This window comes from Parus major, chromosome 1 (genome assembly GCF_001522545.3).
Source record: "Parus major isolate Abel chromosome 1, Parus_major1.1, whole genome shotgun sequence".
NCBI lineage: Eukaryota > Metazoa > Chordata > Aves > Passeriformes > Paridae > Parus > Parus major.
This window is the reverse complement of record NC_031768.1, coordinates 61357595-61383383: the sequence shown is the minus strand read 5'-3', so window position 1 is coordinate 61383383 and position 25789 is coordinate 61357595. Positions and strand designations below refer to the sequence as shown.

The following is a 25789-nucleotide window of genomic DNA, read 5'->3' as shown; positions in this document are numbered from 1 at the left end:
TTTAGTAGACAAACAAACCTGGTGACTTGTCTGAAATAGATTGGATATGTTTTTCTCCTGTGCCTCATTTACTCAAATATGCAGGTTTTTGTCCTTTCATTTTTGATGAAAATATTATTTTTTCTTTTTGTGACTGCATTCACAATTGTTATTTTCCTGGAGGAAAAGTCGTGCAAGTAGGCAAATATGAATCATTGCTAATATTTTAAAGGTATATGGATAAGAATGGTTCTTAAGCAGGCTTAATTTTTTTCTGTCTTTATTTTCTGGGATCCCCAGGTGAATATATACTCTTAAATCAATTACAAGTTTTAAGAAAGAACAACTTTGCAGATACAGATATGTGGCACTTAGTATGTACTTTTATTAGGAGACATGAATTTGAATAAAAGAATAAACTAGCATAGTTTGAGTCATCCCATGTACTCCTATGGGGTTGCTCAAAAATGATGTGTCTGTTTGCAGAGCAAGCTGAAAATGGAATTGCAGGGTAATTTTCTCATGTATAAGATAGAGCGTGTTCTCACTTTTGAGTTGTGAGGGCATGTAACTGATCTTTGTTGTTGAAAAGTCAAGGCAGAATTGTTGGGAGTCTGAAAAGTAATGAAGTGGAGCACTTTTTATTCGTTAACTGAGTTGGTTATATCCTAATGTATCTTTATACTAACAAATCGACTGTTTTTAAGTGAAACTATGCTTTTGTCTGAACATCTGCAGTTGAAGTGAAATGCTGGAACCTGAAGAATCATGGGCATCAGTTTTGTATCAAATGGCTTGAGGAAGGAAATACAGAATTCTACATTTGCTTAAGCTAGAAAATTCAGTTAATAATTATTCCCTTGGGGTCTGAGTGTAGGCCAAGGATGGTCAAGAAGTGGGTAACATATGTCAGCATTGCTAGGGAGTGCTGGAAACTGATGCTGCTAAATATTGGATAGCCTTGATAATCAGTTTCACAGTAGGACTACTGGCATACTTGAAATTAAATGTTTCAGAACAATTCAGTAGTACAGGAAAAGACCTTAATTTGGGGGTTTGTTTCTACTTTAAATAGAGATAATATAGACAAAATCAACTGGCTGCATTCTTGTTGTTTGAATGAGTATGTTGAGGAAAATAAAAATTGCTTAACCACAAGAGCTCAGCGAGTTCCCACATTTCCATTAGGATGTAAAGCTTGGTAAATGGCTGTGTGTGCTTATTCAGGGCTCTGCCCAGCTGCACAGGCAGAACTGTCTGGTGCCATTTAGTTCTTAGCTGCTGCTCCAGCTTGGCATGGATATGTGGGTCCTGTATCATATCTGCCAGCACCCTTTTGGTGTCAGGGATCCCCAAGGTCATCTCAAAAACCAGTATGTGCTGATGTGGAGGCAACTGAGTCAGTCCTTTAGTCTGTTCTAGTTGAAGAGGAATATGGCTTAGCTTCCAGTTTCAGTTTGGTTGTGTGTTTGAGCCCTTAAGCTCAATGTGGACTTTCACACATGAGCTGAATTCTTCATTTAGTGTCTCAAAATAGGTGTAAAAAATACACTGTGTGTGTGTAGATTTGTGGGTTTTGTTGAAGTTGTGCATATTCAGTATAGACAAGCTGCAGCAGTTGTTCAGGTTTTTATTTATTTCAAGAAAATAATTTTATTTTGTTTATTCAGTAGATTACATGTTGAATCATTAACATTTATAATACTTAAATCATACTAATTTCATGTATTTTATGTAATTGGATTAGATCTTACAGCATGAAGACTTACATAAGAGACATTTTTAAAGTTAGTTAGTTAGTTTTATGCCTAACTTTATGCCTAAGTTTAAGTAGTTAGTTACATTTGATACTTGTTTTAATGTGTTATTATTCTAAAAATTAACTCAGTAAAATGGTAACTTGTTTTGTTGGATGTTATTCTGCCTGATGTCAGAATTTTACAGACATGTAATTTTATGTGAGAAGTAGACAGATTTTTAACTATGTCTGAACCAATGCACCTCAAAGAAAATTATGTGTACAACTTCCATCATTATTCAGCTTCAGAACCGCTTCTCACTTTTGTAGTTTTACTGAAAACAGAGTTGCATGGCTTTATGTTAGGAAATAATTTTGGGGTAGTAGAGTTGTGCATACTTGTGGAGAAACATCTGGTCTGAAAATCTGTTTCTGTTGATAATGTATGTCATAGAAATGATATAGGTAATTTACAGGGCTGACAATATTTTCTGAAGCAGAATGAATTTTTTAGCAGCTCTCAGTAAACCTGAAAAGACACAAATGTTTTTTTTACTTTGGTTTCAGAATGGAACTGGAATAAGTACAATTGAAAGCTTAAGCCAGAAATTGAATTCTCTGAGCAGTGTGCTTTTTCTTTGCTGAAAGCAATGTCTTAAATCATTATGTCAGAAAGGTTCTCAATTTATTTTTACTGCAATGAAAAGACATTGGAGTATGGTGCTCATAAAACATCTTTCTTTCCAATCACAATCTGATTAATTTTCCTATTTGTTTTTAAAAACTGTTTTGTCCAAGAGTTAGTATTTTAGGTAAGAATACGGAAGAGCAGAGTCTGCCTAACTGATCATTGTACAGTTGTGTATAAAAGCAAAACTGAGAGACCTTTGTGTTTCTTGTTTTCTCACCCCACAGAAGATAGTTCTGGCTTAATATTAAGTGCACAGGTTCAGAAAGTATTGTTGCAGCAATATGATATGATGATTTTAACCACAGTTCTCTCTCTGCAGGGGGACACAAGCACAAATCCCTATGGAGGATGAACCTCCTCCTCAAGGAGTCAGCGCCAAGGTCAGAGTGTCAATTTGTATTGGGAATTCTGCACTGCTCTGCTCAAAAGGTTCCATTTAGCAGTAGCTTAGTACATACAAGTACTTTTCAAGGTGGGCAGAAAACAAAAACTATAGGTAGAAGAAAAGATACCAGCTGAAGAAATCTTGCTTAAGTCATCCACAAAATATTAGAAGAACAATATATTCATATAACATCTGAGATTTATGTCTAAGTCTAATTTCATGACTTCATGATGTGCAATGTAATGAGGGAATTGATCACTTACAGGATATAAATATAGGTATGCTAAGAGTTGAAGGTGGTTTTCATATTTTTGAAACAAAATATAATGGGGAACTATGTGAGGGGAGAAAGTCTTGAAATGTGGAAGAATATCTCTTACTGATTTGATTGTAACTAATAATTCCAGAGACAGGATTTAGATTATCAGTTTTGTCTGATAAAGTTTAGGTTCTTTCTTTTTTTTTCTTTTTTTTTCTTTTTTTTTTCTTTAAAGATCAGTATCATAGGTATTTCCTTGGGTGCTCTTTATAAGAGTAGTTGAGGATTTTTTTCTTTGCTTTAATTTTCGTGTTAAGAAATGCTACATTTGGGGTTTTTTTTAAAGCTGCTAATTAGGAGGGTAGGACATGAGCGCTTTGTAGAATGAGGTTACAGAAAAAACAACTTTTCTATATAAGATGAATTGGTTCTGACCCACTGAGCACTTGGAATTTAGAGCCCACATTATAAAAAAACTGATACATAATTCCAATAAAGGAATCTTTAAAATTGAAGGACACCCTGACTGTCCTTTTGAATTTCAAGCTTCTTCAGTCTTGAGCAAAAGTGGGATGAAGTTTTGTTGATGCAATTGGAAGAATAGTCTGTGATGCTTTCAGTATTTATTATCATATATTAAGAGGGCCTAAAATTCTCTGTAGAATAAATGATAACCTCTTGACATAAAAGAAATTTTTTCTGCAAACAGCAGATGAACCAGGACTGGTACCATACGGATTCTGGTCCTCTGTCCCTGATAACCCTGCTACTTGTCACAGGGAGCAGTGTTTGCTAGGATTAGCTTGGACCTACTTGCTCACTGACTTATTTCATAACATAATGTCTGTTTGTCCAGCTGCCTGCTGCCAAGCTGATTGTGTCAGCAGAATCTTACTTCCCTTTCACTTGCAAATTTGGCTGAAGTTGGTCAGTTATTTGCTGCAAGGAGACAGGGAAAGAACTGGTGTGATCAAAACCGCAACTTTTTTTTTCTGTGGAGATGGCCAATCCTCCTTTCCCCTCCTCAGAAGTATATAATAAAGAAGTGTGTCATTAGCTGGTATTTGTCTAAAGAATTTAATTTAGGATTAATTTATGGTTTTTGTTTTGATTTTCTAATGTTGTGTATATTTCTGTTTATATTTTTTTCATAATCAGTGATACTATTTGAAAAAGCAATATTCTTATGGCTGATATAACATGTTTCAGATTCATACAGTGAAAATATGACCTCACCATTTAACCTCTTACATGGTACTTTTCTCCATGAATATAGATCCTTTATTTCTAGATCATGATATATTTTATATGTTTATTTAATGTCTACCTTTCAAATATTGTTGTAGAATTAAAATACTGGTTTGCAGCTGAAAAAGGAGATGGAAGTGTTTATCTAATTTTTTATTTTGCAAAGGCATATATATTTCTCTCTGTGAAGCTATTTGATAGCATTTTTTATAATACCAGGCCTTGGAGGCAACACTGTTGTCAGCCCTGAAGATGCTGGATGTTGGGAAATGGCCGATTTTTTCTCTCTGTTCCCCAGAAGAGATTAAGTTAATTCGTCAAGCCTGTGTATTTGGCAGTGCTGGTAATGAAGTGTTGTATGCAACAGAAAATGATGAGGTAATTGTCCAAGAATGTGTATGAATGTGTGTGATGTGTTTAATCAGTTTTGTATCAAGTTATTCTGAAGGCCAGTGGTATAATAATACACCTAGAGAAAGTTGCATGCAAAAATGTCTGATTGATTTGTTTGCTACTGAAACAATTTCAGTTTAAATTAAAGGCTTCCTCCCACAATCAGAGAACAAAGAGAAGATGGAGTTAGACATTTGTTGCAAGTGCATAGTGACAGGATGAGAAGCAGTGGGCACAAACTGCAAGATGGGAAGTTCTGATTCAGTACTAGGAAAAAATTGCCATAAGAGGGATTAAATCCTGAAGCAGTTGTGGGATTTGTTTTCCTTGGACATGTTTAAGAATCTTTTGGACATGGACTTGGTCAACTGATCTGTTCAGGTCTTTGTTGAGCATGAGGGCGGACTAGTTGACCTTTGGGGGAGGTTCTCCATTGCAACCTAGTTATGAGTCTGTGATTCTTTTATAACAGGTTTTTGTGCTTGGCATGAACTGCAGCGGCTGTCTGGGAACAGGAGACATGCAGAGCACTATAGAACCAAGGAGGTTAGATTCCCTGTGTGGCAAAAAGATAGCCTGCCTGAGTTATGGAAGTGGCCCTCATGTTGTTCTTGCTACGGAAGGTAAAGTATGGTCTGAATATTACTTTTTCAGAGAGTTAAATTCATCCAGCAGGTGTGAAAGGTCTGGGCTGGTAACATAAAAGAGAGAGCTGAGTACTCTGGGCTGTTAAGTCAAATGTATTTTAATTGGTAAATATGGCATGTCAGCTAGCTTGTTAATTTCAGAAGTTTTTCAAGTCCTACTTTGATCTTGTTACTGCTTTTGGAAGGGTTTTCTCTTTCACTTCTCAATTAAGTTTGAAACTTCTGATTGCTCTTGAAATGCATTAGTGGCTACATTAAGCCCCTGTGTTCTTGTGCCAGCACTGTCCTTCAGCTAAAATGCATCTTTTCCCTCCAGTACCTACTTTTGGATGTGCTTTAAAGACCTATTATGTTGCCTCCCAGCCTTCATGATTCCTGCACTGACACTCTATTATCTACATTGTGTTAGCGGCTTTTATGTTCATAATTAAGTACATTACTCTTGAGTAAAAATTACAAATATTGTGTTCCCAGTGAGGTTCTGTTAGAGCCTAATTGATGATATTCACACTTACCTGTCTCTGTTAATGAGAGGATATGTTTTTCAGTATTCCAGATTATGACTAAAAGTAGGTGAGGGGAATTGTGTTGTAAATGTATTCTTTTTCATTCAGTTGTGTTCCATCATTTTCTCTAGTCTTCATGCCAGACCATTCTGCATGCTTATTTTATGTATGCATCTGCATTCTTCTGAGCTTTGTTACTGGCAGATCCCACTGATGCACTTGTACTTCTTAACCTGATGATGGTGAAGTACTGCCAAAGAGCAGGGTCCAGAACTGACCCTTGATGGATTTTTACTCATAACTCCCTTTGCATTAATAGCTTTTCTTCAGCGCAGCCTTTTTTATCTTACCTTTTAGAGGGCTGCTGTATGTTACACAATTCCTGTGTTAATTATTGTCATTTCCACTTTGCTGTATGGTTCTGTGCCATGTGTTTCACATGTTTACTGAAATTTTTATTCACATGTTGGTGAACTGAGGAAGAGGTTGTTCATATTTGATAGGATAAAGTAATTAGGTTTGATCAGTTATTATAGAGAAGTATTGGTTTAGTGCACCGTATTTTGCCTTTTAATTCTGAGAGAACCCTTCTTGGGGAATATGCATATTGTAAGGGAATGAAAGCTTATTATTTGGATTTTCCAAAGTGGGAAACAATGCAAGGGTATAGACAAGGGATTCTGATTGATTGTCAGTAACAAAGAAATTGAAATGGGGACTCTGACTGTCATTTAATTAGTTTCTTTTCTGTATTACACCATCCCTTTTCTTGCAGCAGTTTGTTTTCCTTTACTATGATTATAGTGATACTATCCTTTTGGTCTTGTGGTCAACACTACATGAGCCAAATAGCATTGGTACATCCATGGGCTGAACAGCCCCATAGGTCATATATGTATTTATGCACTTAAATATGCATATCTGTTACTGAATTTGACTTTATAGTTTGTAATTTTATGTTGTGTACTCATTGGAAAAGTAGAGGTTTTTTCAACCAGCTTTTTACATTTTTCTTGTAGAAGGAGAAGTGTATACATGGGGTCATAACGCTTATAGTCAGCTGGGCAATGGTACAACAAATCATGGTTTTGTTCCCTGTCAAGTCTCTACTAACTTGGTGAACAAGAAAGTCATTGAGGTTGCCTGTGGCTCTCACCATTCTATGGTGTTAACATCTGATGGAGAGGTGAGTGCACTGAGAACCAATATCTGTTTTCTTTTAGTGAAGCTCACATATGTGAGAAACAGGAAAACACTCTGCACCTATAGCATTAGACCTTGCTTCTTGCAATCCTCACAGGGCTGATGTAACACAAAAATGTTTAAAAAAAAGTTGAAACTTGTGAGGGTGTAGCTGTTTTGAAGTGTGTGCAGAACACTGATTTTGTGCCATGTCTGGTTGTAATAACAAATTTTGCAGCCAGCTCCTTCCTATGCTATATTCTACTTTAAATGCTTAATGGCATTAAAGCTGATTTTAATGTAAATAACATTCACTGTAAAGAATTTTACCTGCCAAAGTAAAAAGTTTCCTGGAAAGTAGCAACAGATTCTTCCTGCATTAACTGCAGTCATCATGTTTCCTCTTGCCTTTGAGTGGAGGAACATAAAAGAATGGAATATATAAATATTAAGATAGGCATATTTTTGTTAGAAACAGTTCATTTGTAAACCTATGTGTCTTCCTAGGTCTGTAAAGCAATATATCCACTTTCATATAAAACATGAAATTTTTTATTTATATGGCTTTTTCATCTCTTGAATATATACTTTGAACTGTATATAATAAAGCCATCTTTGGTGACAATTCTTTTGGAACAGGTATACACATGGGGTTATAATAACTCGGGCCAGGTTGGATCTGGTTCAACAGCAAATCAGCCAATTCCTCGAAGAGTTACCAGCTGCCTACAAAATAAAATAGTTGTTAATATAGCTTGTGGACAGATGTGCTCTATGGCTGTGGTGGAAAATGGAGAGGTAAGAAATTTCAAGTGAATATTTGGACTGGATTTTACTTCATGTAATAACTTGGCATGTAGATAATTTCAAAGCTGGCAGTAATGAGCTATTATTCAGAAAGGAAGTTTACCTTTCCAGACTCCCTCAAGTCTATCTGCTTATAATGCTCATAAAAACCTTTGCTATTAAACAACTGCTGTCTTTAGCATTCATAGACAAGTAAATTATTGTCTGTACTAGAATCTGAAGTATTGTGTGTGAGGATGATCAGTGAATGTGAGAATAATCACTGAATGATATTTTAATTTTTAGTGCTCATATTCACACCTCTTAAGAGAAAATAAAAGTACATTGCATATATTTGTTGTACTGGAGTACCTCTTGAATCTGTCTTATACTTTTTTATCCTTTTTGCAAGGATACAAGGAGGTTGTGGAGTTATTGATTTTGTTCATATGAGCTGATGATATTGGGCAGTAGCTAGCATTTTGCTAGCTCTATTTCTCCAAACACTTGAGTTTAGAACTAAGTAGCTATTGACTGCAGTAAAACATACATCACTGAAATGATCAGAGTTCAGTATTTTCTCTTTTTCTTATGTTTGGCATAAAGCTTCCTACTCAAACTGTTGTGCACAGCTTCCATTATATACTTGTTCTAGTGTGTTTCCTGTTGGAAGATTTTGGAACGAGAAATCAACTCTTTGAAAAAGGGAAGTATGCTGGATTTACTCTGTGCTGGCAAGCAGCCATGTGAATCACTGATTTTCTGTTCTTCATATTAAAAATACTGTAGTCCTACATAATCTAACTCCTAAAAAGAATGAATATGGAAGTTAAGAATGCTACATGAGCACATAACTGGCATTTTAAAGAAAAACATGCATGTATGTGTTTATATAAGTAGGTATATGTGTGAATATGTTTGTGTTTACCTAAAACAAAAAAATAAAAGAAGTGAGAAGAAGCAGCAAAGAGCTAAAAGTCCCTGTCTCTGTTTCAAGGTCTATGTCTGGGGGTACAATGGGAATGGCCAGCTGGGGCTGGGCAGCAGCGGCAACCAGCCCACACCGTGCCGGATCGCAGCCCTGCAGGGCATTCGTGTGCAGCGGGTACGTCTGTGCTGCTCCACCCCAAACCCTCCGGGAACCTCTGCGAGAGTCCTATAGGCAGCAACTGAAGGAGACAGTCTTTATTTAAAGGGACATCAGAATAAAAAAGCATGTGTCCTAAAATGGACCTCTGTCAACAGGGGAGAAACTGTGGAGTTCAGTGGGAATTTTGCCATTGAATTCAGTGAGGTCAGGATTTTACTTAAAGAGGACTAGACTGTTAGAAATGTTTGTTTTGTTTTGTTCTTTTTTTCCTGTAAAAGTTCATTTTAAAAATACTGCTGTTATTTTAGTAAAAAGCAGAGTCTTTCTAGGATATTCCATTCTTCATTAATTTCTGCCTTTTTTGCGGGGCGGGGGGGGGGAATGCTGCAGTTTAGCATTTTGTCTGTCTTGCAGACTGAATTTCATTTTAGAACTGCACTCCAGCCACAGTGGCTTACTGGTGTTTGGAGTCTGAACAAATTGCCTCCCACTGCATTCGACTAACATGTGGTATGATTCCACAGTTAGTCTTGACCTTTGGAGATTATTGGACTTCTCCAAATAGTGGGGCTGCCACTGGTGTAACTAGCAAAGTGATAACTTCTTTTGGCTAATAAAAAATACTTAAAATGACTGCAGGACTGATATTGAAAGTTTTTTATTGATTCATGCAAAATAGAGGATACTGTCAGGAAAATGAACAAGCTGTTAGAAAACATTTGTTTTGTAACCTAGTGAAAATTTGCAAGAGCATTTTGAACTTTGGATCTTATTTACTGCATTTACTCAGGAAAGCTATGAATTTTTGAAGTCTTTTAGAAGAAACTCACTTAATGACATAATTTTACATTCAGTACCTAGGATGTAGACAGTAGCTTTGCTGGTAGCAACTGCTCCTGGATAGTAACATAATAAAGTATTGTGTTCCCTGTATTTATTCTTCTATTTAGAGAGTAAATGCTCCAGCAAGTTTGGCTTAGATTCTATTTCCATCCACTTCATTTGCTTGATATTGATTAATACAATGTTGTAGGTCTCCACTCAGTAAATAACTTGATAGTTTATTTCATTTAAAGTACATCACATGCTTCATGGGTGTCAGTGGAGTATATGTGTTTATGTTGTATCTTTGCAGATCATATGAAGATAGGTGAGCTAGTTATGAACAATGTAGATTGGGTTTTGGTAGCCTTCTGTACTAAGTTACGGTAACTCCTACAGAGCAGGACTGTTGCTGGTAGTATTGCCACCGTGTATCTGTCTGTATGTGGGGCATGTGCTGCATACCTGAAGTGGATTTTTTGAACAATCTGATGTGAGGAGGCAGCTCAGCAGGACCGAGGGGTTTCCACAAGAGGTTATGAGTTGACAAAGTTGTGTATCAACTGCCATCAATGTGGAGAGCTTTGTCTCTTCCCTCTCTTTCCTGGCTGATTGCTCTTGTTGCTTATCTTGTGTGGTTCTTAGACTGTACTGTGAGAATTTTCTTCCAGAGTTGCAAGTTTAGAGAATCACAGAATAGACTGGGTTGAAAGGGTCCCTAAAACCATCCAGTTCCTCCTCCTGTCATGGACAGAGATGCCTTTCACTAGGCTGGGTTGTTCAGGGCCCCAGTGAACCTGGCCTTGAACACTTGCAGGGATGGGGGGTTATCTCAGCAGAGGGTCCTCTGGGCACTAGAGCTGGCACTGGGAGGGGGCAGTTTTGTGTGGCTGTCAGTCAGGGCTGAGAGGATCAGACAGGGAGACCTTAGCTGTTTTTCCAGTGGTAAAGCTGTTTATATTGGAGCAGTTGTCCATGGAGCAAGGTCAATGTAAGACAGACAAACTTCATGTTTCTGCATATTGTTCAAATTTGTCATATAGCTTTCCTTCTTTCTTAGTTTCCAGTTGTTCTTTTTGCTCTGCTCTTGAGATTATCTGTCAGGGTTTCTCATTGGTAAATTTTTTTCCTCAAAGTCACCTCATCTACTTTCCTTCCATTTTTAATAAACTTACCTGTATTTGTAATTTTTACAATAGTCTAGAATTAATGGCTTTAATCCATAGCCTAAGATGCATCTATCTGTATTAACTTGCAATTACATAAAAATGAGATTTTTCTTCTTTTTATTATTCCTTATAGGTTGCCTGTGGCTATGCACATACATTAGTGCTAACAGATGAAGGTCAGATATTTGCCTGGGGAGCCAATTCATACGGCCAGTTAGGTACTGGGAATAAAAGTAACCAGTCTTACCCTACAACAGTTATTGTGGATAAGGACAGGTAATACTTACAGTCTTGCAATCAGACATTGGTTGACATACTCACAGAAGAACTACATAAAATGATGGTATTTTTAATCTATTTTTGGGGGGGAAGGAGCCTATAATTTTTTTGCAATGGTTCATCTGATAAAAGTGAAGAGAATTTTCACTGAAAGTGCTTGAATCTGCCTCATAACCATCCCTGTGAAAGAGAAACTGAATATTCTGAGCCTGAATATGCTATTTTCTGCTTTGGCTCACACTGTATTTCACAGGCCTTAATTGCAGTTTCCCTTCAGTGGTGTAGTTTCATTGCTTGAAATCAGCAATAAAAGCTTTATTATCTGTGAATATAAATTGTATTTTAATATGCTACTTTTGGCAAGAAGTGTACTCAGAAAAAGTGAAGGGTGGACATCTGCAATTTGTGTCATTTCTGCTATTAAATCTGGCTCAGAACCCAGGAGACAGAGAAAGGGAGGAGTTCTTTCTTGGTATTGCTGCCTAAAAATTAAGCTTTGATTTTTGCAAGTTAAATATTTTCCTCTAGCTCCTTTAGGGATATTTCTGTTGCTGTTGTAAAGCCATGCATGTGTATGGTAAGAAATCTTGATTTTGGGCTCCTGTTGTGAATAGGAAGGAATGTGAGATGTCCCTCTTAACTCTGTGTCTGAGTACATGAGTGTGAGGAAGTGGCATCGCTGCTCTGGTGATGAGACATGGCCTGATCTTAAACATTGCTATTTCTTTGTGTGTTTTTTGTACTTTGTGTATTTTTTGCTTCAGATGTTACTGATTTTCTTTTTTCCAAACACTTTAGCCACGGTTAAAATGTTACAATAATAATTTAATACAAGTTTTATTGTTGCATGCTGCCTTTGCCTTTTGTTGGTCAGAATATGAATTCTTGGTGTCAGTGAAAATATTACTTCACTAAAGCCTGCAAGATTTGTGCATACAGCTTTAAACAAGTTGTTTCCCTGCCATTATCCCCAGGCAGCTGAGAACACAAGTAAACAAGCAGACTGCAAAACAGTGGATTGTGTAATGCTGTACACAGTGGGAGTTTTGAAGTCCTAAATCAACCTTAGGATTAGAGACATAGCCTAGCTAAAAGACACTTAGAAACAGCTTTAAGTGTTGTTTGGTTCTAAATTTTAGTTTTCAAAATACAAATCCTTTAAACATAAGTAATAATAATTCTATGAGTAGGAAGAAGTATGTTTAGGTTTATAATTGTTACCAATAAGCAAACAGAAAAAAGACTTTCATTTTCTTCCTGTTATAAGCCAAAATGCAATTTTAATTTTTTTTTAGTGCCTCCTCATTTCCTTCCTCATCTTCTCCAAGTATTTGTTCTCTATGGCTTAATACAGCCACTCACCTCACTGCCCAGCACCACCAAGGACACTCAGAGATTTGAAACTCATCACAGCTTTGCTTGGGAGAGCTGAGGGGCCAGCAGAGCACGTACTGCAACAGATACAGGGCTCTGCTGCACCCCTGGCTGCTCGCTCCCAAGATGCTTTTCCAAAGAGAAACTTGGAGTGCATGCTGTTTGCAGAAACACTGCCAGCCCCTGTGGTTTTGCTGTGTGTGACCAGAAAGCATTCTTGCTTACAAGCATGCTTAAAAGTACATCTTGCACTAGAGAAAGACAGGAGGCAGTGGGCTTACTCACTGCATTTTGCTCTTAATGGCTGTGCCTTGCTTTTTTCCCCTTTTTGTTTGCTTGTAAATTCAGAGTTATCGAAATCGCCGCCTGCCACTCTGCGCACACGTCGGCGGCCAAGACCCAGAGTGGCCAGGTGTACATGTGGGGCCAGTGCCGGGGGCAGTCCGTGACCTTCCCCCACCTCACCCACTTTGCCTGCACTGACGATGTGTTCGCCTGCTTCGCCACCCCTGCTGTCATGTGGCGCCTGCTCTCCGTAGGTGAGCTGAAATATTTTTTTTATTCTGACACCTTCCAGGTAAAATCATCAGGTCATAAAGCTGTTTGTTGCGTCTCTTTGAAGCCTAAACGTTGTTTCTCACAAAAATTTACACTGGGAAGTATAGTCATAATGGCGTGTTGTTACATATGTGAGTGGTAATATGGAATAAAGAATTGCTAAAGCCTGATGGCAGTGTAAAATAAAAATAATAATAACAACAATAATAATAATAATAATAATAATAATAATAATAATAACAATAATAATAAAAAAAAACAACCCCTGTTTTATTGATGTGACTTATCTCTATCAGGCAATGTCTGAGGTTTGGGGAGTATTTTTTCTGTAGCCTCTGTATGTGACTGTCCAGTGGCTCTGGGTAGAAAAGCTGAGTTTGAATTTGGAGATTTGAGGAAGCCATGCAGAACATTTAGGAGCTCTGAAGCTTTCTTTGATGCCTTTAAGTAGAGTACTAAGAATTGAGGATCCAAATTTCCATGTTCTGAATTTGCCACAAGCACTCAGTCTCATCACAAGTGATCATGACGTGATCCTCTGAAGAGGTGAGTTGCTGGATCTCAGATGTTTGATTAGCATTAAGATCTGTCTTGATGGCCTTGATGAGAAAGAGTTAAGAATAAGAGATAAGAAAGAGCTCACTGGTACCAGAGATCTCATGCTTCAGCTACAGTTTAATCCGATAATGGTTTCTAATGAAATTACTGGGGTGTTGTTGGAGGTTTTTTTCTTGGTTTGTTTGGGTTCTTTTTGTTGTTGGGTTCTTTTGTTTGTTTGTTTTGGCTTCTTTTGGGTTTTGGGTTTTTGTTTGTTGTTGCCCTTCTTGGGGGGTTTGTGTATTTGTTTATTATGTGGTTTTGGGGGGGCAGGGCTTGGGGTTTTTTGACCTTGACTTCTTGGTCCCTTTGGAAATAGCACCACAACAACATTGTACCAAAGCATAAGGTGAAGCCTCATAGGAGGAAAAGGTTACTTTACTTTTAAACAAAACAAGTTTCATAGGCACTTTCGAAGCCACTTCTTCATATGTGCCAAGTATTCTCTCCAGCATCCTGGCACTATTCGGGAGGCCTGAGCAGGGCTGCTTGTGATGACACAGGATAAAGGATGCTGGCTGTCAGGCCCTTGTCTTGTCTCCTGGGTTGTTTTTAGTTGTGTGACTCTGCTGGTTTCAGTTGTGCCTTTTTGCACACTCCAGGAGCTGAGGGTGACTGGCCTCCTCATCCTGTCCCACCCTGGCAAGCTGTTAGGACTGACTCACTGTTATTTGTCATCTGATGTATGCATGGTGAGAATCCTCAGGCAGCTGTGTCCTGGGATCTTACATCTGCTGACCTACATGCCATGGACATCTGCCATGCTTACAGTCCTTCTCCGTGCTTTTTATTCTGGTGCTTCCACACCCAGGCATTCCCATTCTCTCCATATTTGTGGCAGTTCTAACATTTCTAATACAATTCTTAGAACTGACTGCTAAGGAGTTTTCTTGGCTTTGTGCCTCATCAGTGGGAGCTGCCTCTTCATTTCCTTCCTCAGGTTCCTTCTTCACTGCTGTAACAAATAAAAGCATCTGGTTTCCCTCTAAGAGTTTCAAAGCTGAACCCCACTATATTCAGTTTTCCTCTGATAGCTGTAGAAGTCAACTGCAGATGCGTCTTGGTGGACATCTGGATTGCCAGTTAACTTGGAAGAAGTGTTTCAGCTTTGCATTTGCTCAAATGCTTACTTGTTTAGCTAGGAGAGGTCTGAGTAAATAAACCACACACTGTACAAAATAAGAACTAATAAAGTATTTTACAGTATCATTGTTTCAGAAATATTTATTTTTACCATCACTATATTGGATTTCTTTTCCCTATCCATTTCACCAGTACCTACCCAAATTGTGTATACCTGACATTCTCTAAATGAAATGCAAAATTACTGTGCTAAACAAAGTGTAACAGTATCAAAGTGTATGTGTGTGTTAAGCTTTTTCTAGAGCTTGTGGAGAAAGTCTTTCCATTTCCAGCAGAATACTATTCTAATTTCTAGCTTGATAGGTTACAGGACCTAGCATTTTTGTAATTTTCTGTAGAGAACAACTAATTACTGACCCACAAAAACTCTGTAAACCCACAATGTGTATTTATATGGTAAGAAGATAAAATGTTGTCACAGTTAAGAATGAGATTTGGGGATGGAGTGGGTTGTTTATTTTTTTAGTAGTATTAAAGAAAACAGTTCTCTGAGGCTTATGTGATGGAGATTTGGATCAGTTGAGGAAGTAAAAATTTTGTATGCAGATAATGGATGACTTTTCAAAGATTCAAATAGATTACATTTGCTGTAATGTCTTCTCACGATAGCATTTCAGAAAATTTTATTATTTTTTTTATTGATCTTTTGAAGATCTTATAGTAACTAACAGTTTTAATTTGATATACTCAGTAATGGTTGATAGCATTTTCTATCATAGGGAGCAGTAAACTTCTGAGACTGTTAATGTTGTTTTTTTTCTGGCCTTGTATAGATGAGTTAGAGTGAAATTCACTGATTTCTTAATAGAGATATTTGTTTGGAGCAGGAAACTAGAAAGGACTGAAGAAAGCTGTCTTTTCTTTGCTTTTCTGGCCCATACAGAGCACATAGGCTTCTGGAGGATTTTACTAGCCTTAAGGAGATGTATTTATTCAGAGTGTTAATTGCTGACAGATACCCAGAATATTGTAGTGGGAGATATTTGTATTGCTTACTACTTTATTTAAGTCCTCTATTTATTCTAGAGCCTGATGACCATCTAACAGTAGCCCAGTCACTAAAGAAGGAATTTGACAACCCTGAAACAGCAGACCTGAAGTTCCTAGTGGATGGAAAATACATTCATGTTCATAAAGTTCTTCTCAAAATTAGGTAAGGAACAAACGTATAAATTGTATAAACTAAATAGTGTAGTGTAGTAGTACACTGTGCTGAGTCATCACTGCAAAAAGAATCTTGACTTATTCTTAAAAATTCCCTTTTCCCTGAGCCAGGGATTCATCTGCTGTTCTTCACTGTTACTCTCTTTGTAATTATCAAACATATTGCTCTACTACCTGCTTTTCCATCACTTCCCTCCATCTGACATTTATCCTCCTTTGTGCTCCTAAATGGCCTTGACCTTGATTTCCAATAACCTTTTTCTGCTGAGGACAAGACTGTCTTCCTTCTGCTATCTTCTCAGTAGTTAGAATCAGTTTTTTCCTTCTTTGTATGCTTGGTTTCCTCCACCAGAATGATTTGAGGGGATTTTGTTTATTCTTGACAGTCTTTCCTTCCACAGGACCCTTCAGTTGTTTCAGCAACTTCTGTAGGTGCTATCTCGATATTTTTTCCCCTTTTATGACAGATTTCTTGTTCCATGTGTTTAAAACACTCTTATCAGTGAGTTTTACTTTTAAGCTGGCATTTTTTTCTGTTTCTACAACTTTTTGCAAGTTAAGACCACTTTTTGGTGAGATTTGACATAAGCAGATCTACAGAATGATCTCATTGTTTTGTTGGGGTTTTTTTCTGCTCTCCTCTTACTACTCTGATTGCGTGTATTACTTTTGTCTTCCCTTTACTGGTTTCATTGCTTGTACATTACACTCGTGCCTATGGTCCAGCCTCTTCATTTGGAATGCCATGTATTCTCCATCAGATACCACACCAAATCTTGTGTATGCCCAAAATGTTCCTGAGGTTCCTTGCTCTAATAATCACACTTTATGTAGCTTTCCCTTATTTCCTTTTTCTTGCTCTACTTTTCTCAGATTATATGGCATTCTGTGAAGGAAATATGTCTAATTCTAAAATGGATTTACATGGTATTACCAAACTATGGAGGAATAATGAAGCATCAGGCACAGTCTGTAAAATTACTGTTTTCTTTACTGTCATGGTGCAACTGGATCAAAGTATTTAAAAAGGTGTTTTGCAGCATTTGGCCTCTTCTGGAGCCATTGTCATGAAAGCACTGCTGGTAAAAGTTCCTTTTCATTGTTTAGTCACTTTTTTGCTGCTCATGAGGACTTCTTTCCATCTTGTTCTATTCTTGAACTGGATCCCATTGTTGGTGGTTATTGGCTGGCAGTGGTGGAGAAATGTCAGGGAGCAGTCCAAGGCCAGCACTGCCTGCAGGAACAGAGACATCTCAGTGCTGGGATTTACCAGCACTGCATTCAGCCAGCCAGAACTGGGTGTCTGGGCTGTGTCTGCTGAGGGATACTGACAGGGAGAGACACTCCAAAGGATGAGTCACTCCAACATACTTTACAGACTGGAGGATGTGTGCTAACCAATTTCTATTGCCATTTACTTATTAATTTTTCAGGGATCAGTGTTTACCACCTTCTCTCTGACTTTTGTGTGGTGCCATTGGGGCATAGACCATTCTCAAGGTCTGATCCATGCTGGATGGATAATGGGCCTCTGGGAGGCAAAACAGTTTTGTCTGCCTCTCCCAATGCCAGAATGTGGTAAAAGATGTGGCAGAAGCTAGATAATGACTTTTATCTCTTTATGAATTTGACAAAAGATTACATTATTTTATTAAAATCCCCAAAATACTAAGATAAAAATTTCTTTCAGTAACCAGTAAAATGTGAAGAACTTAAAGTCATTAGTTACGTGATTATTTTTTATTTGGATTTAAGTGATACTGTCTTTATGTTGTAGTTTTGTCTCAGAGACAATAAAAAGAAACCATCCTACTTTTTACAGGAAAGTTTGAGTAAAAGAAGAGAAAATTCAGATGTGGGTGAGTTACAAATTAGTGTAGAACAAAGAAGAATGATTAAACTTAGGTTATAGGTTCTCCTAACAATGAGGTTAGGAGAAATTATCAGAAGTGGAGATGTTAATTTTTATCAACAAAAATTTTGAAAACAATGTGCATGTTAGGATGGGTTTTAGGGAACAGTAAGTTACAGTGCATTGTAACTGTAACAACTCTAACAATTCACTTACTGTGAACTGGAAGTTGCAGATTACAGCTGCCAAAGGCAGTGATTTGTCCTTGTTTGTATTTGTCACAAAATACTCAGACTTGTAAGAAAAAGATGAAAGATCTGAGAGTGTCTTCACTTTCAATAATTTAATCCTTGAATGTAATGATGAATGCTAAATTGTGCATGGACTCTGACACTGGAATAAATGATACCTAAAATTATTAATAATTTCCCTCTTCATTAGGAAATGCTGGAGAAATCAGGGTCAAATCTCAGAAATGCCTAAGTTAATTGTAAACTTTATCTGCTACAAGACAGGTAATAAAATTGATTGCTAATGTATAATATATTTTTTAAAATGGCATCAAAACCAGATGGATAATCCTTGTAGATATTGTAAGTAGAAATGAAGCCTGCCATAAAATATTAACAACAGAAATAAAATTCTGAATTATATATATCAGGCTTATAAGGCTTAAAGAAATGAACATGTTCAAAGCAAGAAATCATGTAGCTAGAGGTTCTGCTTCTGAATGTAGTCTGTTAGGACTGATCTATTTTTTTTACCAACTTCTTGCTGCAGCTCATCTTTCAAGCTTAACTCTTTACAGTGTACAATCTTTGTTCATGTTTTGTAGGTGTGAACATTTTCGCTCCATACTCAATAATGATGATGAAATTATAGAAATGAGTGAATTTTCTTATCCTGTTTACCGAGCCTTCCTGGAATATCTGTATACAGACAACATTAGGCTCCCTCCTGAAGATGCAATAGGTATTTGCCATAAATGGAATTACTCCAGATCATTGTTCTTGAAAAGTTTAAACTATGTGTCGTTATAGGGTAAGGAAAGTGGGGCTTGTTGATTTTAGTTTCCCTAGCACTTAAATCTCAAGTTTGGCAGGTGTCAGGAAGAAAGGATGCAGTAGCAGGAAATGAGCCCAAGGAGAATGCATGGTGAGCATGCAATGAGATCAAAGGTGAAAAGTTTTCAGAGAGAACTCATTGTTACTCTTATTAAGAACTTTCTTTTATTTAGAAGGGCACTAATGCCATCCTGAAACTTTACCTGCTTGAGCAGCTGTAGTGATTTTTGATCCTGAATGAAAAGGGAGCTCTTCCCTGCATGAATTTAAGAGGATGAAAGTCAGTAATTGGTGTCCAGAATGAGAACAAGAGAACAGAACACTTGCATAGTAATAAAATTATTCCTTTTATAAAAGGTCTGTAGGGGACCTTAAAAAATGCACACATCATCTAGGGAAAAAAACAGAGCAAGTCTTTGCCTAATTCAGCCTAAAACAAAAGGGCGATTGATTAATTTGAAAAGACACTAATATATTTTGCACCAGAATAGTTAAAGCTGTATAAATTTTCACAGGGCTGCTAGATTTGGCAACACTGTATAGAGAAAACAGACTGAAAAAACTTTGCCAGCAAACGATCAAACAAGGGATTTGTGAAGAGAATGCCATTGCTCTTCTTTCTGCCGCAGTCAAGTACAAAGCTCAGGTAAGAACTTCTTTTCAGGTAAGCAGTTGTTTTCTGAGAAATGAAGCTGCCTAATGTAAACATGACTGTATTTAACTGATGAGGCATGATTACTGTAATTTCCCTTTCTGACTTAACAAATGTTTGTTTTCCCCTTTTTAGGCTGTAAAAACCCCACAATTTAGTGTTTTCTTCCTGCCCTTTTGGCTTGCCTCTGGGAGTCAAATCTTAATCTGCTTCCTTCCTTGTCACATGGCATAGCAGGGGATAGCATGCAAATTTCTTATTGCCATTTACATCTCTGCCTTTGGATTTTGCCCTTTCACTCCCTAAGTTTTCCACCTGTTCATTTTGTCTGTTGGTGTCTGGTACAGTCATTCTGGTGCTTTTACAGGCAGTGGGAGAATTTACCGGTAAAATCCCTGCGTATTTACACTTGTGCTTTTATTAAAAAAAACCACTTTTGCAGTACTGTTTACAATGAATTATGCTGACATACAACAAATTACCTATTGTTAATAGTCCCCCCATATCCTGCCATCTGGTCTGCCCTTGGTTCTTGAATGAGTCACTAGCACTCAACCTGTTATCCATGCTTTTTTGGTAAACACTTTCAAAGATATTTTCTCATCTTCTTAGTGCTGTCATGATTGTGGAAATAACTGTGTGGTGGGTTTTATTATTCAAAAAATCTGCTTATGTATTTTAGATGCAGGGGACATTGCTATAAATACCTTTCAGGTATGGGAGGCAAGTAGAAGAGAGTGAAACTAACACTGAGTTAAAGAATTTGCGTTAGTGCTGAATGGAGACAGGAAGGTACAGGAGATTAATTTGTGTAGGACCTGCAAAGAGGAGGCTGGAAGTCAGTGAGTTCTGTTCACTGAAAGGGGATAACAAGAGGTTAGTAGATAGTAAGATCACAAGCTGCCAGGTATTTGTAACCCAGGTATGAGGAACAGAGGGCATACATGGCTAGGGCAAAGAGGAGTTGTGCTTTCACTTTTCTGGGCTGATACAAGCTCAGCATAGCAGGGAAAACTCTATATAACCCTTGAAGAGTTTATGGATCAATTCTGACTTCCTTGCTGCTGGCTCCAGCTCTAGGTACAGAGCTTTCAGCACAGCAAGTTGTTGCATAGGTCCCAAATAAAGAAGACTGAGCCAGTGCATGGAGAGAAGGATTGCCACTGTTGTGAGGAGTTTAAGAATTTGCTATGTGCAGTCCTGGTTGATGGCTTGTACCCTTCCAGTGCTGGAGAGCTGAGCATCCTCTTACAGTGAGACCAGGACAAGACAGAACCTTTTGTGCTATCTGGGAATCCCATTATACAATTCCTAGGTTTGTCATGAAATACACATGTATCCTAACATGCAGTTTGTGATCAGCAAGCATCATCACACTTTGCATTGTATTTTGCTTTAATTTGCAGCATGACTAGCATATCTGCTGTTTTTCACAGGACCACTCACAAATGCAGTGCAGGGAGGACAAGAAAGGAGTTATTGATGCTCTAGTAAATGCTGTTTGGGGCAATTTGATGGCTTCACCTGTTGGTAACTTTTCTAATGAATGTGTTGTAAATTCTAGTAAATGTGATGGGAGTTCTAGGTGGCTACTCCTGTTTTCTCAAAGGGGGTTTATTGAAAAGGTTGTATGAAGAAATTTCATCCTATCATTTGTGATCTCATCAAAAGGATCAGAAATGGGATTGATAATGGGAACAATCTGGTATGTGCTCTGCTAATTAAATTAGATTGAAAACAAAAGGATAATGTTAATAATTTTATCATTTATATTACAAATTACTCAAATTTGTTCCTAGGACTTGGAAGAATTTTGCTTCAGATTTTGCATAAACCATTTGACTGTTGTTACACAAACTCAAGGCTTTGCAGACATGGACCATGACCTTCTGAAAAACTTCATTAGCAAAGCCAGCAGAGTTGGAGCATTCCGAAATTGAGGCCTGATTACTACCAAGCTGAAGAGCACGTCCTTTTCCCTTCTGGAAATAATTTCCCTTCAGAGAGCTTCTCTGTGATCGCAAACAGTGGTTTGGAAGGAAAGTCTCGGTGTCCATCAGCTTAGGGAGTGTGTAGAAGTCCACTAACATGTAGGCTTTTTTGTAAGGATGGCTACAGTTTAGATGTGTGGTGATTGTTCATTGCCAACAGCCAGAATTTAACACAAAAATCTAATGTAGTAACTAACCTTTCCCACTCAAAGTCAAGCAAACTAGGCTTGTCATTATCTAGTCTGTCTTTTTTTTTTTTTTTTTTTTAACAGTGTGTGTTTGGATTTTATGGGACAGTGACCTGTTTGCTGCTAAAACTTTCATAGTGTACTTTTGTTTCAAAACTCAGTTAATATGGCTTTGTGGGCTTCTTTTTATAATCCAGTGAAGATACTTATTTTTCTGGACATATGGTAAAATAATGTAAGTCCTTTATGATGAGAGGCTTTCTGATTTGTAGGAGGATTTGTCTCACTTGGTGTTTATTTGGAGTTAATTTATGAGGTGCTTCAGCAGGATATTACAGTTTTGAGTTCCCAGCACTTGTCTCGTTGTTTAGCCAGAATGAAAAGGATCTCCCTTTCCAGTACACCGGGCATAGTCCCTGGCACCCCAATGGAAGCACTCACCAAGTTTGTCTGGATGTGAATTGTCAGACTGTGAGTTTTACTGCTAAGAAAATCACCTAGTTACAAATCCAAATAAGATTTCAAGGAAAGGAAGTTCTGCTTGAGGCTTATTTATTCCTGTCTTACTATATCTCCTCAGACAGATGAACTTCAGAAAAATTGAGAAAAAGGTGATTTTGAAGTGGTAACTTCAAATTAATTAAATTGTAAGAGTGAACTGACACTGTATTCCAGATGGTGATAAAGGTATCTTGCCTGTGTTTCAGATTCTCCTGTTGTCAGAGCTGTGAGGTGCCCACACCACTTACAGGGCTGTTCAGGAGAGAGGAGCTGCCCTTTGGACACACCTCTCTCCCAGCACTGGTCATTGGTGGCTAAGGTAGAGTAGGTGCTTCATTCCTAACTGGCTGAAGTGAATTAAGGTGAAAACCCCACCTCTGCTGCACAGTGGGAAGTTTGCCCCATTACAGAAGATGTGGAGCTCACGCAGCATTTACTTGAGTTTTCTAACAGGTAACTGTGAATTAACCCTGAGAATTTAAGTTTCTGACTGAGTGAAGTGACTTCAAGTGCCTTTTGCAGTATTTTACAAATGAGGAAGACAAAAAGCTGGATGACCAGGGTCAGTACACTAATTATATAAGTAGTCATGCAATGTTCCTGCAGGTCCCTGCTGTGCCACAGCATCCTTCAATGACCTTTTCTAATCCTCAAATGTGGTTCTAAGAACTTAGTTCCCTTATATTACCACATCTTCATGTCTAAGCTGGAAATAGCTGTTCATATTGGAGGCTCATTTCTCAAACAATCCTGTTCTTTAAGGAAAAGTAGGAGGAAAAAGAGCAGCAAATACTCAGAAAAGGAGTAGTGAGTTTCCCTTCACCTCAGGCCTTGTGGGTGTGAGTGGAAAGTGAAGCAGGCAGGTAGTAGAATTTACTTAGGAAGATGGTGATGAGAAAATATTTTAGAAACTGCTGTGGTAAATATTTACACATCTTTGGGACGTTTGCCTCAACCTCTCGCTAGGAATATGCTGGATCATCTACTGCTACCACGTACAGTCTGCCACCTCCTCAGTGATGACTACGACTTCCTTCAGCAGTGTTGACTCCATTCTTAGCAGCTGTGTCAGTATTTTGTAGTCAAACAGAAGTGGTCAAAACCTTTCCAATACATAATGCAGATTCATCAAAAACAGGACTTTGCTGGAGGAGATCAGTTTTGGTTTGTGTTGAAGCACTTGACACCAGCACAGACAGAGAACTAGTGTTATGATAGGGGGGCTCAGCTTTACTGCCACCCTTGTGTGCTCTAGCCCAGCACTGATCATACCAAAATGTGGACAAGGGATTCCATGTAAGCCAAGGCTGCATATCCCTGGTTAATATCCCTAAGATGCCAGATTCAGCTGCCGGCATTCCTTGAGGGTAGCAGTGCACGGAACGAGGGCGTAGGACCACATCCCAGCCTTGGGGCAGCAGCTGGCACCAGCCCCTGTCCCACCCACCCCGACGGCATCACACTGGCACACATCCAGTCTCACTGGGAAATGGAACCAGCAGAGCACCTCCACCCCTGGTACTGGCTTGTCAGCCCCAGCTTTCCTCAGGTGGGTACTATGAAAGTTCTCTCCACACATTTGTGTTGTTTTACTCAGAAGAATCAAACAGAAAACTATAAATGTGAAATGATGGGGGGGTTTTGAATCAATATCTCATCAGAAACCTCTGGTTCTCTGGGGATGCTACTGCATGGAATGATAGCACTGGAGAGGGACACCACTCTCCCCCGTTAGCTCAAATTCATAACAAAGTAGTTGAACAGAGATGGCAGCTGAAATGGCATGCTGCTTGCAGCAAGACATTTTTGGCTTAATAGAACCAAGCATCATTTTTATTTTTTCCAATTTACTTCCACCCTGCTCCTTACTTCCAATCAACCATACACATTAAAGCCTACTTGCAATTTCAGAATAAGTGACAAAGCCTGTAATTTTGAGAAAAAGCATCTCTGGACTGAATGAGGGTGATTCTAAAGGTCTGATGTGTCAGTGTTGGTTTTTATTCTGTATCATCTGACCTGGATGTGATAGTGTTACATTCATAGAAACATTTATTTTTTAAATTTTTTAATTTTTGTTGCATGTGTTAAAAAAAAATCTTTACTGGCTTAGGTGGTTAAATGTGGGTGCATGGATGTAAATGTGTGCTTGAAAACCAACCATGGGACATTTCAGAAAAAATTAGGAATGCATTTTACTGTTGTGAGATAGTCTGCAACAGCCTTGTGGTTGTGGATGTTGCAGGTTAAATACTTAATAAAGTATTATCCTGTTTAAGGATACCACAGACAAAAGGTATTCATTAAAAAGTAAAAATTTGATAAAGCAGAAACTTTGTCTGGGGTTTAAATAAAGAGCAATGTTCCACTTTCCAGAAAGGAATCTGGAAAGAAAAACAAATTACATGGGTAGGGTCATTTTAAGGTTCTCCTAAGTTACTGAAGCTAAAAGCCAGCACAGCATTGTCATCTAGTACCCACCAGTAGAGTTTTGTTACAATGCTTGGTAACTATGTAAACTGCTGTTTTAATATGACCTAAACACTTACCATGGGCTTTCCTTGTAAAACAAAGCATTTATTTGCCCCATAGAGACAGGATTCAGTGGCCACCACCTAATGCTGTAGAAAGTTTACAGCCTGAATATAAATTACTTTTTTTGTTTCTATACCAACTTACCTGGTTTAATAGACCATTAATAAAAATACGATAATATTTAAAACAATTTGAGTGGGATTTTTTTCCTTTCTTTTCAGTAACAATGAAGGAAGTTTGATGCTTGTAGACTGAAGAGACTGGGGAGGGGCAGGGAGTAAACTAGATAGTTATGAGAGTGCCATGAAGGCTATTTATTTATGTTCTTCAGGAAAACACTGTCACCAGGTAACACACTTGTAACCTGGAGAATTTCTTGAAGGATATTTCCACCTTTCAAAGAAATCAGTACCCTGGTGGCTTAATAAACTGTGATTAATAGAATAGTCCTCAGAACACTAATCACCGTTTCTTAAGCAAATGTATATTATGGCCAGCTTGTTACATTTTAAAATATTTCAGCTTGTACTGTGCTCTGGTATCACACAGCCATAATCCTCTCCAGCTGCTTCACATTTGATACAGGTGTCTTCCTGCAGCCACTCCTGTGCCTGAAGATGTGGCACATCTTCATCCCCTCTGGCTGTTCTGGTGCCTGTGAGGAACTTGCTGTTTAGTACAGCCCCTCTGCACAAACAAAGCCTCAGCACAAAGCTCTTCACTTGCAAGTCCATAGGAAGGGAGGAGGAAATAAGCTCCTATGACAAGTAAGAACAAACAGCATTGGGAAACAGTGGACAGCAGGAAGAGATTAAGGTATAAAATATCAAATGAAGAGGCTGGGAGTCAGCTCCTTCACCTTCAGATGGCTACACAGCCAAGCCAATAGATTCAATTCCTATAAGCACTAATGGACAGAAATGGGCCTTTAAAGTAAGCAATCTACCTGACCTCATCTTACACCCAGGGCTTCAGCTTTCTACAGAAATTGATGCT

At 38.1% G+C, this 25789-nt stretch overlaps 1 protein-coding gene across 4 annotated transcripts in view; it reads left to right on the top strand.

Annotated features, from left to right (window-relative positions):
• Positions 1-24983, top strand: part of RCBTB2 (RCC1 and BTB domain containing protein 2) — a 30513-nt gene extending 5530 nt beyond the window's left edge. For 2 of the 4 annotated variants that reach the window (XM_015624556.3, XM_015624545.3), the window contains exons 2-13: positions 2728-2788; positions 4520-4678; positions 5166-5316; positions 6866-7032; positions 7668-7826; positions 8812-8919; positions 11029-11171; positions 12897-13087; positions 15873-15999; positions 18698-18834; positions 19442-19572; positions 21378-24983. In XM_015624556.3, the coding sequence (XP_015480042.1) occupies positions 2750-2788; positions 4520-4678; positions 5166-5316; positions 6866-7032; positions 7668-7826; positions 8812-8919; positions 11029-11171; positions 12897-13087; positions 15873-15999; positions 18698-18834; positions 19442-19572; positions 21378-21518 (1653 nt within the window). In that variant the 5' untranslated portion in view covers positions 2728-2749 and the 3' untranslated portion in view covers positions 21519-24983. Of the gene's footprint in view, positions 1-2727; positions 2789-4519; positions 4679-5165; positions 5317-6865; positions 7033-7667; positions 7827-8811; positions 8920-11028; positions 11172-12896; positions 13088-15872; positions 16000-16883; positions 17123-18697; positions 18835-19441; positions 19573-21377 lie in introns of those variants that run through there. The other 2 variants (XM_019006436.2, XM_033514801.1) reach the window with 2 other exon arrangements.
• Positions 24984-25789: the final 806 nt, after the last annotated feature.